At 48.7% G+C, this 14716-nt stretch overlaps 1 protein-coding gene across 1 annotated transcript in view; it reads right to left on the bottom strand.

Moving 5' to 3' along the window:
- Window positions 1-14716, bottom strand: part of SLIT1 (slit guidance ligand 1) — a 169250-nt gene that overhangs the window by 19312 nt on the left and 135222 nt on the right. The window contains exons 21-25 of the mRNA XM_079899903.1: window positions 12333-12465; window positions 10110-10178; window positions 7036-7107; window positions 5001-5072; window positions 4118-4189 (exon numbers count right to left, since the gene is read on the bottom strand). Coding sequence (XP_079756029.1) covers window positions 4118-4189; window positions 5001-5072; window positions 7036-7107; window positions 10110-10178; window positions 12333-12465 — 418 coding nt within the window. The remainder of the gene's footprint in view (window positions 1-4117; window positions 4190-5000; window positions 5073-7035; window positions 7108-10109; window positions 10179-12332; window positions 12466-14716) is intronic.

Raw genomic sequence — 14716 nt, 5'->3', positions numbered from 1 at the left:
CTGGGGAGCCTTGGTACAGGACCTGGCACATAGTAAATATTTGCTGATGGATGGATGGATGGATGGATGGATGAATAGACAAATGGACGAAAGATGAGCTAACTGTAAAAGTAAATATTAAAGTAAACAGCAGCAGAGATGTGCAGGGTATTGAAGCCCTAGGCAGTGACAAGTGCTCACAATCATTATGGCATGTTAGAACTACAGCAGACCTTAGAAATAACCTGTGTACAGGTGAGGAAAGAACCTAAAGAGATGAATGAATTGTCTGAGATCCCACTGCAAGTTGATGGCAGGACAAAGACTTAACGCCACATGTCCTGATTCCTAGTCTAAAGTTCAAGGGGTTTAAATACGGTGGACCTCACCCCCTCAGCATGCATGCTTGGCCCACCCCCCCATCCTGTGTACTGCCGGTGAACAGGAGAGGCCCAGGTCAGAGTCACAGTAGGAAGAGAGGGCACCTCTGGGTGCCAGGAACACTGGATGCTAACTCTCGGGCAAACCCTGACTTGTTATACAGCCATGGGCGCCTACTTCCCTTCAGACTGCATGTGGCCTTTGTGAAGCCCAGAGTGAATGTGGTGAGTCTATGCTATCCTTGTCCCACTCCTTGACTCCTTGTAAGTGCTCACGGAATCCTTATGGAATAATTGCAACTCTTCATGCAGAGGAAATAATGGCTACGTGTGTGCACATGCACACATATTCCATCAGTATTACATGTGCACACACCTAAATACAAGCACATGTACACTTCCCAGGCTGCTGCCTCGTTCCATTCGAAACCCTGGGTATAAAGGGAAGAATGTATTCACGAGGTTGCTTCATAATAATGGAAGATTTCTTATACATAGATGCTATTTTATAGAGAAATAGGGCTTAGATGCAATTAACAAACACCTCTAATCAGTAATGCTGATGCCCTGTTTTGCACTTACCACTTAACTGATCTCTACTTATTGTTTTTTTCTTTTTTCTGACAAGTTGGATCTGGCTTCTGGCCTGATGTTACTGTTCTCCTAAAGAAAGTCTGAATTTATAGAGAGACATGGGCTCAAAATCTGGTTTTGCAGCTTCAGGTTTTTGTTGACACAAAACATATGTTCACTTCCCATTTGAAAAGCAAAGCCTCTAGATGTTGAGCTAGAGACAAGATCAGAATGTCCTTGAGTCTTATTCAGTTTTCACAGGGAAGGAGAAAAGGTAAAGCCCAATGATAAGAGATACAATACACCAAGGGGGGCCCCAAAGGAGGGAAAGGTGGACCAGATGCTTGAAAAGGCCTTTCCTGGCAGTGGGGGAGCTGAAGCGGACACTTGGCACAGCCCAGGGGTAAGCAAAGGAGCTGAGAACAGTGTGGGCCCAGAGCAGCAGCAGACCCTGGCCCAGCAAAGACACGCACAAAACTCTCTGGAGAGAATTATCTCCAATACAGGTCCTCAAAATTCCCAGCATCAGCAAACAATGAGCTCACAACCGAAAATGACTAAACACAGATAGAAACAAGCCCCTGTGAATGGGAGTCATTGGAACAATGAACAATACCATCCTTGCCTGGCCTTTGTCCAGAGCCACAGTCTCCAGCCAGGCTCCCTCCTGCCTCATCCCATCCCATCCCATCCAGCCTCCACAGGTCACCATGGCTTTCCAGGAGTTTTCACAATTTAATTCTTCCACGATTCCCTTCTATCTACAGAACAAAGCCCAGTCTCCACAGCATGGCACAAAGCCCTTCACAATGGAATTCCAATGTCCCTTTCCAGGTTCCTCTCTTCCCACCCCACACTTCTCACCTAACCAAACCCCCTATATCCTATGCTGGACAACACAGCATCCCTGAATATGTCATTCACTTTCTTGCCTCCATGCCTTTGCACATGCTATTCCCTCTTCCTGGAACGTCCAAATGACAAATTCCTAGTGCCTTTTCAATGGCAGCAAAGAGGCACCTCCTCTCTGAAGGTCGTCAGACTTCCCCAGAGTTAGTCACTGCCGCCTTTGAGCTTGTTTTATAATATCCCAGATGGTCACAGAAGGCAGAAACCTTGTGTTAGTAAATTCTTCAGCATTTGACTCACTGTGGTTACTCAGGACATATTTATTGAGGCAATAAATAATAAATAAAGAGCTTTGGAATCAGACACACCTAAGTTCAAATCCTGTTTCTTTCATTTCCCAGCTTTATGACCTAGGGAGTCTGCTTAACTGAACCTGGGACTGTAAAATGGATATAATAAATCCTGCCACCTAGGACAGAGCCCCCTTACTTATTCCACTCCCAAGCAGACATGACTAATCAATCACTGCACTCTGCCCGCTGAGTCCTGGAATCTTCAGTGTGGGCTCAAGACAGTCCCTGTCTTATTTGTGAAGCTGGCTCACAGCACAATAGCTACTTCCTATTTTGGTTATGGAGTAAACAAGACATCACAGATAGTAAAGTACTTGTCCCAGGCAAACTCTCAATGAGTGGCACTTATTACTATTTTAATTCCTCAAGTCTAAGATTGTTAGACGCCCACTAATTTCGCATGTTCTGGGAGGGGTGGAGAAATGTTACCTTATTAAGTACCTACAGATCATTTGTAAGATATCCTCTGATCTCAGAGATTAAAATGTGGAAAAGATGAGCCTTAGAGCTAAGAAAATCCAGTGAGACTGTTGAGTGAATGAACTTCAGGTAGAGATGCTGGGGACCCCAAAAGACTCCCTGATCTGGGTTTGCCTGTCCACTCGGGCCCTGGGCATTTGGCTGTGAGGCAGAGAGCAGGAGGACACAGTAACACCCCAGGTCCCGGCTGCAGTCCATCTGGCCTGAACATGACCTGGACCTACAGCTGAGATGCTAGGAGAGAACGTGTTCACTCTGTGCCTGGCCCCGCCTCCAGAATTAGGATGACTCTGCCATGGCCCATTGCTTTTATATTCCTTCATTTTTTAAACTGTGGTAAAAAATATATATAATTTGCCATTTTGACCATTTTAAGTGTACAACTCAGTGGCATCGATTACAGTCACAATGTCGAGCAACCATCACCACCACTATCTGGTTCCAAAGCTCTTTTTATCCCTTAAACAGAAACGCTGGACCCATTAAACAAAAGTTCCCCTTTCCTCCTCCTCCCAGCACCTGGCAACCACCATTCTCCTTTCTGTAGGTGTGAATCTGACTATTCTGGGTACCTCATTTCAGTGGAATCGTACAATACTGTCCTTTTATGTCTGGGTTATTCCACTTAGCATGCTTTAAAGGTTCGTTCATGTGGTAGCACGTGTCACAACCTCATTCCTTTTTATGGCTGAACGATACCCCACTGTACCATATTTTGTTTATCCATTCATCTGTCAATGGACACTTGGGTTGTTTCTGCTTTATAGCTATCGTGTGAACCATGCTGCTATGAACATGGGTGTACAAGGATCTGTTTGAGTCCCTGCTTTCAATTCTTTGGGGTATATACTTAGGAGTGGAACTGCTGGGTCATATGGTAATTCTACATTCAGCCTTTCGAGGAATCGAGCATACTGCTTTTTAAGAATCCTCTTGGCGCTGCCAGGTAAACAGTTTTGGAAACAAGAGTACATCCAATTATGCCAATTATACTTCTTTTGGGTAGTAAATTTCCGGAGCTTATCCCCCACCACATGAAGTCAGAGGCACAGTACTGGCATCGTGCTTCAGAGCATGGGCTTTTGAGATGGAAGACTCTAGCCTCTACCGGCTACACAACTTTGGGTGAGCTTGTCACATTTTCTGGACCTGTTTCCTCATGTGGAAAATGGGAATAACAGTACCTATGTTGTAGGAGAGCTGTGAGGATTGAATTAGCCGATGCACATGCAGTGCTTGGCAATCAATATATGGTCATTACTACTTTTATTACTGCTTGTGAAGAACTGTTCTCAAAGTCCATTGCTGTGACTGACGGTACACTGAATGTGTAAGAGTCTGAAACGGGGAGCATTTGAAGTTCACAAGCTAAATTAAAAGTAATACTCTCAAAAAAAAAAAAAAAAAAAAAAAAGTAATACTCTCAGGAGGAGGGGTCTTTCTTGGAATCCAAGTTCCATTTAAATCCAAAGAGGTGCCGAGGATTGGGCCAGAGTTACTTACAGGTGAGAAAGGGAGGTCACATCTGTGAAGATGCCCTCTTGGAGGGTGGAGACATCATTACCATGCAGGGACCTGAAGAGAGAAGAGGCTGTCAGGACTCATCCCAAGACAGAAAACTCAGGAACTGATGGAGGGACGCCCTCTGCTGAGAGGGGCGTGTCATGAGGGAGAGGGTCCCTGCATCAGAGACCCTGCGCTGCTGGCCACAGGCAAGGAGAGGGAGACCCTAATTATCACAGACCACGCTGCCCCTCAGCCCTTCCGGAAGACCCTGCTCGGGCCATCACAACTAACTCAACATACCATGTCTGCTCACAGGACAAATGGACGTGTGCAGGTATGCAGCGTGTGCCCTCCCTAGCTTGGCTAGGGAGCCTGAGGGGGCAGGCTTCTTCCTGGTAAGGAAGCTACTGGGTGAGCCCTAGGTTGGGGGTGAAGAATGTCTCCCTGCCCCAGGCGGGCTGCCAGAGGACTCAGTGCAAGGATATTCCAGAGGCCGTCATAACAGGCATGGCAGAGGGCTGTGAGCACAGGGCAAACCTCACAGTGGGAATTCTTAGTGAAGGTGCTACATTCTCCATTTGACAGGAGACTCACATGCAAACAAGGGGCCACCTTATCTTGGATGCCCCCGGACCCTGCCTCAGCACACACATCGCAAACACAACTTGGGGCAGACAGCAACCCCCTTTTCTCGGATGGTTTCCCATTCATTCCTTGGCCTCCGTTAGGAGCTCCAACGAGAGTGGACTGGCCTCGCACTTTGGACACAGTTGGCCCTGCTGGGGCCCCGGACCTGGGGACATTCCTGCCCGCCAGGTGGGTGAGAAGGGCCCTCGGTGGGGCAGATTTGCCTGGAGGAATGAAGAGCAGGAAGACTCACAGCAGGCGCAGGGAGCGGAGCCCCTGGAAGGCCAAAGGAGGGATGCACTGCAGGGCATTGTAGCTGAGGATCCTGCAGGAAGAAGAGGGAGGGTCGGAGGAAACGTGGGAGGGATTATTAAGGGGCACCACTTCCGGTGGTGATGCAGGTGGTCACCACCTTGATTGTGGTGGTGGTTTCATGGGCGTGAACATATACCAAAATGTATCAAATTTTACACATTAAGGATGTGCAGTTTATTATATATTAATTATACCTCACTAAAGTTATTTTTTAAATAATAACAAGAGAAATGAGACATTTTTATCACAGGAAAAGGCTGTTTCCCCTTACAGCTCCCAGGATCACGTAGCCCAGGACTTCTCAGCCTCAGCACTATTGACAGTTCCTTGCTGGGGGGCTGTCCTGTCCCTTGCAGGATTCTGAGCAGCGTCCCTGGCCTCTGCCCACAGAGATGCAGTAGCTCCCCCTGCCCTCCTCCAGCTGCGACAACCAAGAATGTTTCAAACATTGCCAAATGTTTCCTGGAGAGCAGAATTGCCCCTGGTTGAGAACCGCTGCCCTAGACCATGGCAGCTTCACACACACGCTTGTAAAGAAAAAAATGTTGCCTGCCATTCCAGTTCTCCAAGGATCAAGCCATTAGCCACTTCAGTTGCCCACAGTGTGCCCTGAGGGGAATCCAGGATGGAGAAAGACAGGGTGCATTCTGTGCTTTGAATATACTAGCCTTTAGATAGCTTAGATGCATATCTAAGGAAAAATTTCAAATGACCCCAGGCTCTTACATCTTCCCATACGTAGAAAAGCACTAAAATCATTAACTTGAGATATCTGTTCTTTGTGATTAACAGTAACCTTTTGATGCTTGACCGCATGTTTTTCTCAGAAAAAAAAGTTCATATGTATCCTGGCTAGTCCCTTCCCTCTTCAGATCAGTTCCTCAGAGCTATCTGAGAGACTGTCTCCAGGCTATAGTCCTCTGGAAGGTCCCCGAATAAAACTTAACTCACAACTTGTGCATTTTTCTTTCAGTCAACAGGCTCATGAAGACTTTGAAATGGAAACCAGTTGACTAACAGACCTGAGGCAGGTAAGTGCAGCACTTCGTGGCCTTGGGACCACATTCTGCTCCTGGGGGCCTGACTGAGTCAGGACCCTGTCTTTTAGGGTACTGGCTCTATTATTTGACCACAGTAGAACCAAAGGGAAAGTTCTTAAGTCCTGGGCACATCATCTGTAAAGTGAGGTATTGGGAAGGTGAACGAAATACATTCTTAAGCTCCAGGCAAATATAAATGATGCTTGTTAATACTTTCCGATCAATTGCTTGGAATATAATTAAAGCAATCATTAAAATATCTTAGAATATGGGCACCAAAATGTTCAGAGGGTAACCGTTCACAATAGTCCAAACTGGAAACATTGCAAATATCCATCAGTGGTAGAATGGATAACGGAAGTATGGTATATTCCTACAAAGGAATACTATACAGCAGTGAAAATGAAGAGACCACAGCTTCACACAAACATAATGGTAAATAAAAGAAGCCAGACATAAAAGACTACATCCTGTATGATTCAATTTATATAAGATTCAAAAGTGGGCAACATTAAACTTCATTGTGTAGAAATGCATATGTAGATGGTACTATAAAGACCAAAGAAGTGATCATTATAAAACTCCAGGTAGGGACTGCCTCGGGTGTGGGGGGAGAGAGGAAGAATGATCAGGAAGAGATGAGGGGACTTTTGGCATGCTAGCTGTGTTCTATTTTTTGCCTTAGGTATTTACACATGTTCTAGCTTTATGATTATTTGTTAAATTGTACATTTATGTTTTTTGCACTTTTCCATATACACGCTGTGTTTCATAATAAAAAAAAATTTTTTTTGAAGTCTTTTCAGTGGGCAGGCCCCGTCACCCTCCCTGGAGGGTAAGGGAGGCTACGTGGGGATACCTGCCAGTGACCGAGGCCTGGGGAGGGTCTCAGTAGCCACAAGCCCTCCCTCCGCCTCCCGCCACAGCACTCACAGAGTGGTCAGCTGGCTCATGTTGGTGAAGGAGGAGTTGCTTAAGGAACTGATCTTGTTGTTACTCAGGTCCCTGGAAAAGACAAAAGTATCATCATTTAGAAAGAAAGAACTCCTCCCCTCTCCCACTCTGGCCATGGCCATCCCTCAGCCAAGTTGTCCTGACCGGCACTCTGCGGGGTGGGAGGTGGTGGAGGGGCGCTTGGTTCACAATTATTTACAGCCCTCCGTTCTGCTGCCTGAACTCGCTCTGTGTCTCCAGGGTTTCAGGTCACCATTTCCTCATCCCCCACCCCATGCAAGTATAGCCTGGCTCCCACCCTCCACCCACCATGGAAATGCTCCCACCAAGGGCACCAGCTGCCTCCCAACTGCCAGGTCTAGGGGGCTCTCTATCCTTTCTCTCTCGCTAGTACTTTACGTGGGTTTGTTCACTCACCCTCCCTATAATTCTATGAGGGAGATAGTAAACCCATTTTATAAAAGAAGGTGCAGGGTCTCAGAGTGATGAAGTGACCCACCCAGGGTCACACAGCTGGGAGGAAGTACAGATAGAGTCAAACCCCAGTCTGTTGGCCCCCAAGCCCCAGCTCACGGCAACGTGCTCTCCAAGTGACCCTGTGGCACTGGCCCAACTGACCACCCTCTTCTCAAATCTCCTCAGACCACTGTCTTCCCACGTTCCCCCTACCTCTCTGGCGAATGCTTCTTTCTCACCCACCCCTTAGGAACAGGGATCACTAAGCCCTGTCCTCGCTCTTCCTCTTCCTTTAGTCCCTCAATCCTCAGGGACGCTCCTGACTCCCGCACCATCGTGCACAAATGGTGCTCTCCTCTGTGGCCCCAGCCAGACCTCTCTCACGAAGTCCCCTTCAGAGACCTGATGTCCCACAGACACTCCAATTCTTGTGCTTCCTCCCACCCGCGTGCCCCGTGCTGTGCTCTCCATCCCGGTCAGCAGCTCCAACCACCCAGAAACACTGCCCTACCCCCACGTCCTCCCTCCCAGACCCTCACCTAACTGGCTTGTGCCTCTGTTCATCTGTTCCATCTGCCCCCTCCTCCCAAGTTTCTGCTACATCAAGACACTGTCATCTCTCTCCTGGTTTCTGCCTCATCTCTCACCCACAGCTTTGCCCCCTTTCGATCCATCTTCCACATGGTGGGCGCCACGCAATCTTTCTAAGACACAAATCTGATGAGGTCACTTCTCTACCAACAAACCCGCAGTGGTTCCCATTTACTTAAAGTGCAACCTCCAGACCCTTTAGCTTCACCACCTGCCAGGTACTCCAGGGCATGGCCCCCCTCCCTCACGGGTCCCCACATACCTTGCATGAATTTGTTACCCTTCTTGAAATTCTCTTGCCCCTGGATATCCTGTTCCCTCTGCACCTGGTGAACTCTGACCTCTCCCAGCCCTTACCCGGAGCCCACCACTCCTTCTTTTGAGCCACAGCCCTAACATGTGCATTTACCTCTGTTGGAACACTCATCACTCCACACGACGTATGTGCTCCTATTTCTCACCCTTGCATGCCCCCAGACCGTGACATTTAGGGGGAGGGCCCATGACTTAGATGGCTTCATATCTGCTCACTTCATGCAGTTCTTGACTCAAATAAAACCATGTGCCCTGCCTTCATTTTCTTTTAGTAAATTTTCCTTTAATTAATCTCATTCAAAACCACTCCATAGTTCCTAGAGACACATTTAAATACATCACCAAACTTCAAGTACACTTTGTGGTGGTCCTTCCCCATGATAAGGAGGTGCTGGTATTTCAGCCCCCAACAGGCAGCTTCATAGTAAGAACTGCCTTCACATTAGTCCCCTCTCCCTCCCTTTCTCCTCAAGCGTATCCGCACCACTAGTGGGGCTGCCTCAAATTAGACCGAAGAAAGGCTGTCTCTCTCTTTGTCACTCTATCACCAGCCACAAATCACTCTAACTACCACTCCTCACCTCCACCGTTGGAATAGTCAGTCAAAACACCATGGCTAGGTCATTAGCAAAGACAGATAAACTGGAGTTTCGAAATTCTGTAAGCCAGTGCTACTCAAAGTAGCTAGTCCTCAAACTGAATGTCCCCAAACAAGGGACTTGTGCCAAAATGCAATCACCTATGACACTAAACACACAACTTAGTTTAGCTAACATTTTTTCATAGCAATACTTTCCCAATGAAGGAAGAAGCAATGTGTTGATTAAAATTCTGGTGCGAGTTCCTTATCTAGTTTCAGGCACATTACAAAGAGTTCTCAGGCTGCCATTGCCCCATAGACCGCACTTTGAGCAGCATTGCTCCAAGGCACTTCAGAAGAAATGTTCTCTGGACTTCTTTTTGGTGGGATCTGGCCAATAGGCAGTTAAAGACAATTGAAGTGAGGTGTTAATTAAACTGGAAGGCTAAGAGGAGCTGAACTTATTCTGAGGCTTACTTTGTATGTTTTCATGAAGCAGAAAGGTCAAAAGTGGAAATAACAGAAAAGTAGATGTTAGCCTAAAGAAAGAGTTAGTTACAGATGTGTATTTGAGGCTGCCATATTTCATATTTGGTTTAGGAGCCAAGGTTGGATCAAGAAGTTTTCCATAACTCTCTTCTTCTGCTCTGGCTCCTACCTTTGCAAGGATAACCCTCTTTAATAATAATTACCAGCCTAGAGGCTTGGGGAGATGGTGTGGGCAAAAGCACACAGGTTCCAACCCAAGAGAGCCTGGAACAATGCAATTCCCAAAATGGGCCACTAGATGGCAAAACAGTTCTGTGCACAGATGTTCTCAAAGGGATGGGGTGAAATTAAAAAACGGATCAGTACCATACAGGGAATATAGCCAATATTGTATAATAACTATAAATGGAGTATAACCTTTAAAAGTTGTGAATCACTATATTGTACACTTGTAACTTATATAATATTGTTCAATTATACTGCAATTAAAAAAACAAAACAAAACAAAACAAAACAATGGATCGGCCAGAGTGGCATCTGTAGGGAATTCCAGGAACGCTGGAGCCACAATGGCTAGATTCCAATGGCCCTCCTGCCCTCTGAGACAGGCCTGGATACTCACACAAGCTGCAGGTACTTGAAGGTGGACAGCTGTCTCGGAACCAGCGTGAACTGATTCCCATCCAGGTAGCTACAGGAGAGAACACAGCAGTTAGTGCAGCCGTCTCGGCCTTGGGCAGAGCCCAGTGCAGGGAGAACCTTCCCCTGCAGCCAGGGCCTTCTCACTCATTTCCTCTCCTACATGTACACTACACAGTTGGTCCTGAATCGCTAATTGGAGGAGAAAACACGGACATTTCTTAGGCCATTTGGGAAGATGCCACTGAAACACTTGGTAAAAGCCACTGAGACATGAAGCCTCCTGTGGCTTCCTTCCCGAGCCCCTGCCTGGCCCTCTCAGCACCCTCCCTGTTGGTGGGCACCACAGGCTCGATCCTGGACCCCCTTGTCTTCCCTCTCTTCTCTCCAGCCTTCTTGGCCAAATAGGTAATTTGTAATAGGCTAATACCCACCTGCCAGGCCCTCAGCAGCACCCAGGGCCCCCCTGTACCTGCTGGCAAGGTGCCTGAGGCTGGCCCCAGACCCAAACATGCCCAAACCTAAGCTCTGTGTCTTCACACCCACACAGGCTTCCCCTGACTGCATCAGCACTACACTCCATGTTCCCAACCACCCAGGCTCAGGACCCCGAAGGTGACTCTCCAACTCTCTCTGCAGTCAGTTCTGTGACCAACCCGGCTTCTCCCACCCACTGGTCTCTCATCATTCGCAGAGCTTGGGATTCCAAATGCTGTGACCTGCCCTCCCTCCCCCATGGCCACCAGCCATCCTACCTAAGCTGACGGGAGCACCGGGAGCTGCAGCCCCACCGAAGGCAGCCTTCAGGATGCCTTGTCCACCCCCCAGAGGTCCACAGAGCACAAGTCAGGGCTTTGCTCCCCCGACCCATCACCCTGCATCCTACAGAATGACTCCCGGCCCATCTCCTTCGATCCTCTCAGCCTCCCTTGTCAACAAACCCAGCAGCCACATTTTACAGCTGAGGAAACTGAGGCTTAAAGTCTCTGAACTCCAGCATCCCCAGTCAAGGGAGCCAGGCTGTCCTGCCTGTCCCATTACTCCCAGGGCTGCTAGGAGACACCAAGGAGAGGACGGGACATAAGACGTTTACAGAAAGCTGGGTGGGGGACGCAGCAGGAGAGTCACAGGACAAGGACTGCAGTGGCTGGTGTGCTTGTGAAGAAATACCAGCCTTGCAGGTAATGAAAGAAATACAAATGAAAACCTCACGTGCTCCGCTCAGGGAAAAGAAAAGCTCAGGGCTTCCCTGGTGGCGCAGTGGTTGAGAGTCCGCCTGCCGATGCAGGGGACGTGGGTTCGTGCCCCGGTCCAGGAGGATCCCACATGCCGCGGAGCAGCTGGGCCCGTGAGCCATGGCCGCTGAGCCCGTGCGTCTGGAGCCTGTGCTCCGCAACGGGAGAGGCCGCAACAGTGAGAGGTCCGCGTACCGCAAAAAAAAAAAAAAAAAAAAAAAAAAAGCTCGGCTACGGGGGCCTGAAGGGACCAATCCCAGGAGCAGGAAGAGTCAGGGCCTGAGCCAGGCCTTCCCTTTGGAGGGGTCTGTCAAAGAAGCCTGCTCTCCATCCCGCTGTCTGCCATACACATTTATACCCACGTCCCCACATGGGCTCGATACCAAATCCAGATCAACAAAGAGCACCACAACGCCAGTGTTGATGGGGCATGTGGGGGGGGAGGGGGAGCAAGAAGGCTCTTTCCACACACAGCAGGCGGGAGTGTAGAGGAGACAGCTTTTCTGGAAGGTCATCAAGAGTCCCAACAAGGCACCGCTCTCCGACTAGCAGTTTCGCTGAAGGGATGCTCACCTCAGTGCTATTTATGAGAGTAAACAAATTGGAAGCTTAAATACCAGCAAAGGGGGATTTGTTATATAGATCACAGTAGAGTCACGTGATGGAATATTATGTGGACAACAAAAACAACTTTTGTGAGCGTTCTCATGAAGGGAATGCTCATGAGATGATGTGAAGTGGGAAAAGCAATGTAATTTCTTATTTTAAAGGCAGAGCTTAGTTTAACGGGCTGAAGCACTTGCCACGGGGGACCCCTGCCGTCAGGTGACTGCAGAGTGGGGGGCGGTCACAGAGGAGCTCAAACCTCCTTGGAACCAGTGTCTCCTGCAAAGCCCTAACTCCAAGCGCCTGTCAGCGAACATCTGCTTTCGGTCGCCCTCTCTTCCTGCCACCAGGCAGGGGTTACTCACAGCTCTGTGGCATTCTTGGGGATGCCCTTGGGCAAGGCCTGCAGGTGCTTGTTGCTGCATCGGACCACGGTGTCCAGGCAGGCGCACTCCTGGGGGCACTGCGGGCGGGGCAGGCAGCCCCCCTCCTCCTGGCCTGGGGAGGAAGGCGTGAAACCACGTCAGCGAGGGGACAGGCCTCCTCAGGGCCTCCTGCAGCCAGGGCCCAGCTCCAGGGCACCTGCGGACAGTGGCCCCGCGCTGACACCGCCTTGTGCACCAGTAAGTCTCCTCTCAGCTGCACCCTTCCCCCACCAGGGGCAAAGCCCCTTGGACCTGTTTTGAGCTTAAAATAGGTCTTGGATCCATCTCTTCCACCTCAGCTCTGAGGCGGACCCAGGCACTGCAGAGAAGGAGGATGGCAGCCACACCATTTCTTGAGCACCTACTATGTGCCGGACACTGTATCAAACGTAATCTCCTTAACGTATGTAAGGGGAGCAGCCATTACCCCTAGAGTGTGAGCATCACGGGGACAGAGACCTGCACCTCCTTCTCTGGTCACTGAAGGAGCCCAGCACGGAGAGCAGGGCCTGGCACACAGCAGCCTCCAAATTAGGTCAGTTGAATGAAGGAATGAAGGAACTTCTATCTTACTGAGATCTGGAGCGTTTAAACAGCTTGCTCGGGTCAGAAGGCTGATCAGAGGCAATTCAGGGTCTGTACCCAGGTCTGGCTGGCACACAGTCTGAGCCCCTTCTGTCCCACCATCTTTCACAGATTCAATAAATAGTACTGAGCGCCCTCTGTGTGCCTGCCTTCCTTCTGATTGGGTGTAGGAGGGGCGATAAGGACACCACCGTCGGAGTTGCTAGGAAGCAGGTGACAGGGACTGTCGGTTACGGAAGGCGTCTGTGTGGAGGTGCCACGTGAGAAGGATGAACTCACCGAATCCTCACAACATCTCTCTGCGGATGTGCTACTATCAGCCCATTTTAGAGAAAAGGAAACTACGGACAGAGTGATTAAGTAACTTGCCCAAGGTCTGCCAGCCTGGAAGAGGTCCCGCAGCCTGGAATCCAAGCCAGCTGCCTCCAGAGCCTGTTCTCTTGACCACTACGTCCTACTGCCTCTCGGCAGCAACACCTCAAAAATATTCCCATCCTTTCACTCCTAGGAAGTTATTCTAAGGGGAAAAACTGAGTATATGTACAGAGAGTTATCTATCAGGATGTTCCTGGCAGCACGAGGCATAACAACAGAAGTTTGGAAGCACGTAAATGCCACGCGATGCCTCCAGACAAGGGACTGTCATGTTGAGAAGGTACACGGGCGGTACTGCAAGACCCTACATGTGTCATACGTGGGCACACGAACACTCAGCAAAGATCCAGGGGGCCACACACGGGGTGCTGACAGGAGTCATCTGGGGTGGGGAAGTAGAAAGAGAGACTCATCAATGAGCTTTTTATTCTCCTTCTGGATTGTCCGTTATTTGGGGTTTTGTTTTTAAGGAAATAAAGATGCCTCACTTTGTAAGAAGAAAAATAAAAAGAAACTGTTTCTTGGAAAAAAATAATGCTTTCAAAAAAAATACTTGATGGCATCAGAAAATGTCCAAAATACATAGTTCAGGTTTTTTTTTTTTAAAAAAAGAAACTATGATATAAAATATATATGTGAGAAGTATGGAGTTTTGTTTTGTTTATTTTAGAAGTTCGAAGCCAAACTGCTCTTAGAGAATCCATTGATTTTGTTTAGAAAAATACCCTGTCATTCTTGGCGTGAAAGCTGAATCTCCCCACCCAGCACCCCCTCACTGGCTTGGACGGGCCAGCCTGAGAGCTGAACTGCCCCCTGGAAGCAGACTGGAGAGAGGACAGGAGGGGCTGAAGAAGGGGGGCCCAGGGCTGGGCAAGATGCAACCTTGTTCTGTCACCTTTGGTAAAAATCTGCTTCCCACAGCTGCCTGTGTGAATGATGCTCTGGGGGCTGGGGTGGAGAATGGAGGGACGGGCTAGATTCTGCATGGGTAGGGAAAGAAAGAAGTGGCCACAGGAGAGAGATGGAGGATTCAGGGAAAGAGGACATTGGCACAAGAAGTGACCCGCGTGTGGAGGAGGGGGTGCCCCCTTGACAGTGTCCTGTTGCACATTACAGACAGGTTGAATCCACTGTCTGGAGTGCTTAGGAATAACCAGGAGGTAGGTCTCTGGGTTAAACGTACTTACATAAAGAAATTACACTAAAATGTTAACTGTGATTTTCTCTGAGTGATGGGCTAATAGGTAACGTTTATTCCCGTCTTTTATCCATATTTTCCCATTTTTTAAACAATAAGCACATTATTGCTCTTATAATCACACGAAGAAGACCCCACCAGGCAGAGGCAGGCACAGGACTGAGTA

The sequence above is a fragment of the Stenella coeruleoalba genome, assembly GCF_951394435.1.
Source record: "Stenella coeruleoalba genome assembly, chromosome: 16".
In the NCBI taxonomy this organism is placed as follows: Eukaryota; Metazoa; Chordata; class Mammalia; order Artiodactyla; family Delphinidae; genus Stenella; species Stenella coeruleoalba.
Note: the sequence above shows the minus strand (reverse complement) of the source record. Positions and strands in the feature narration are given on the sequence as shown.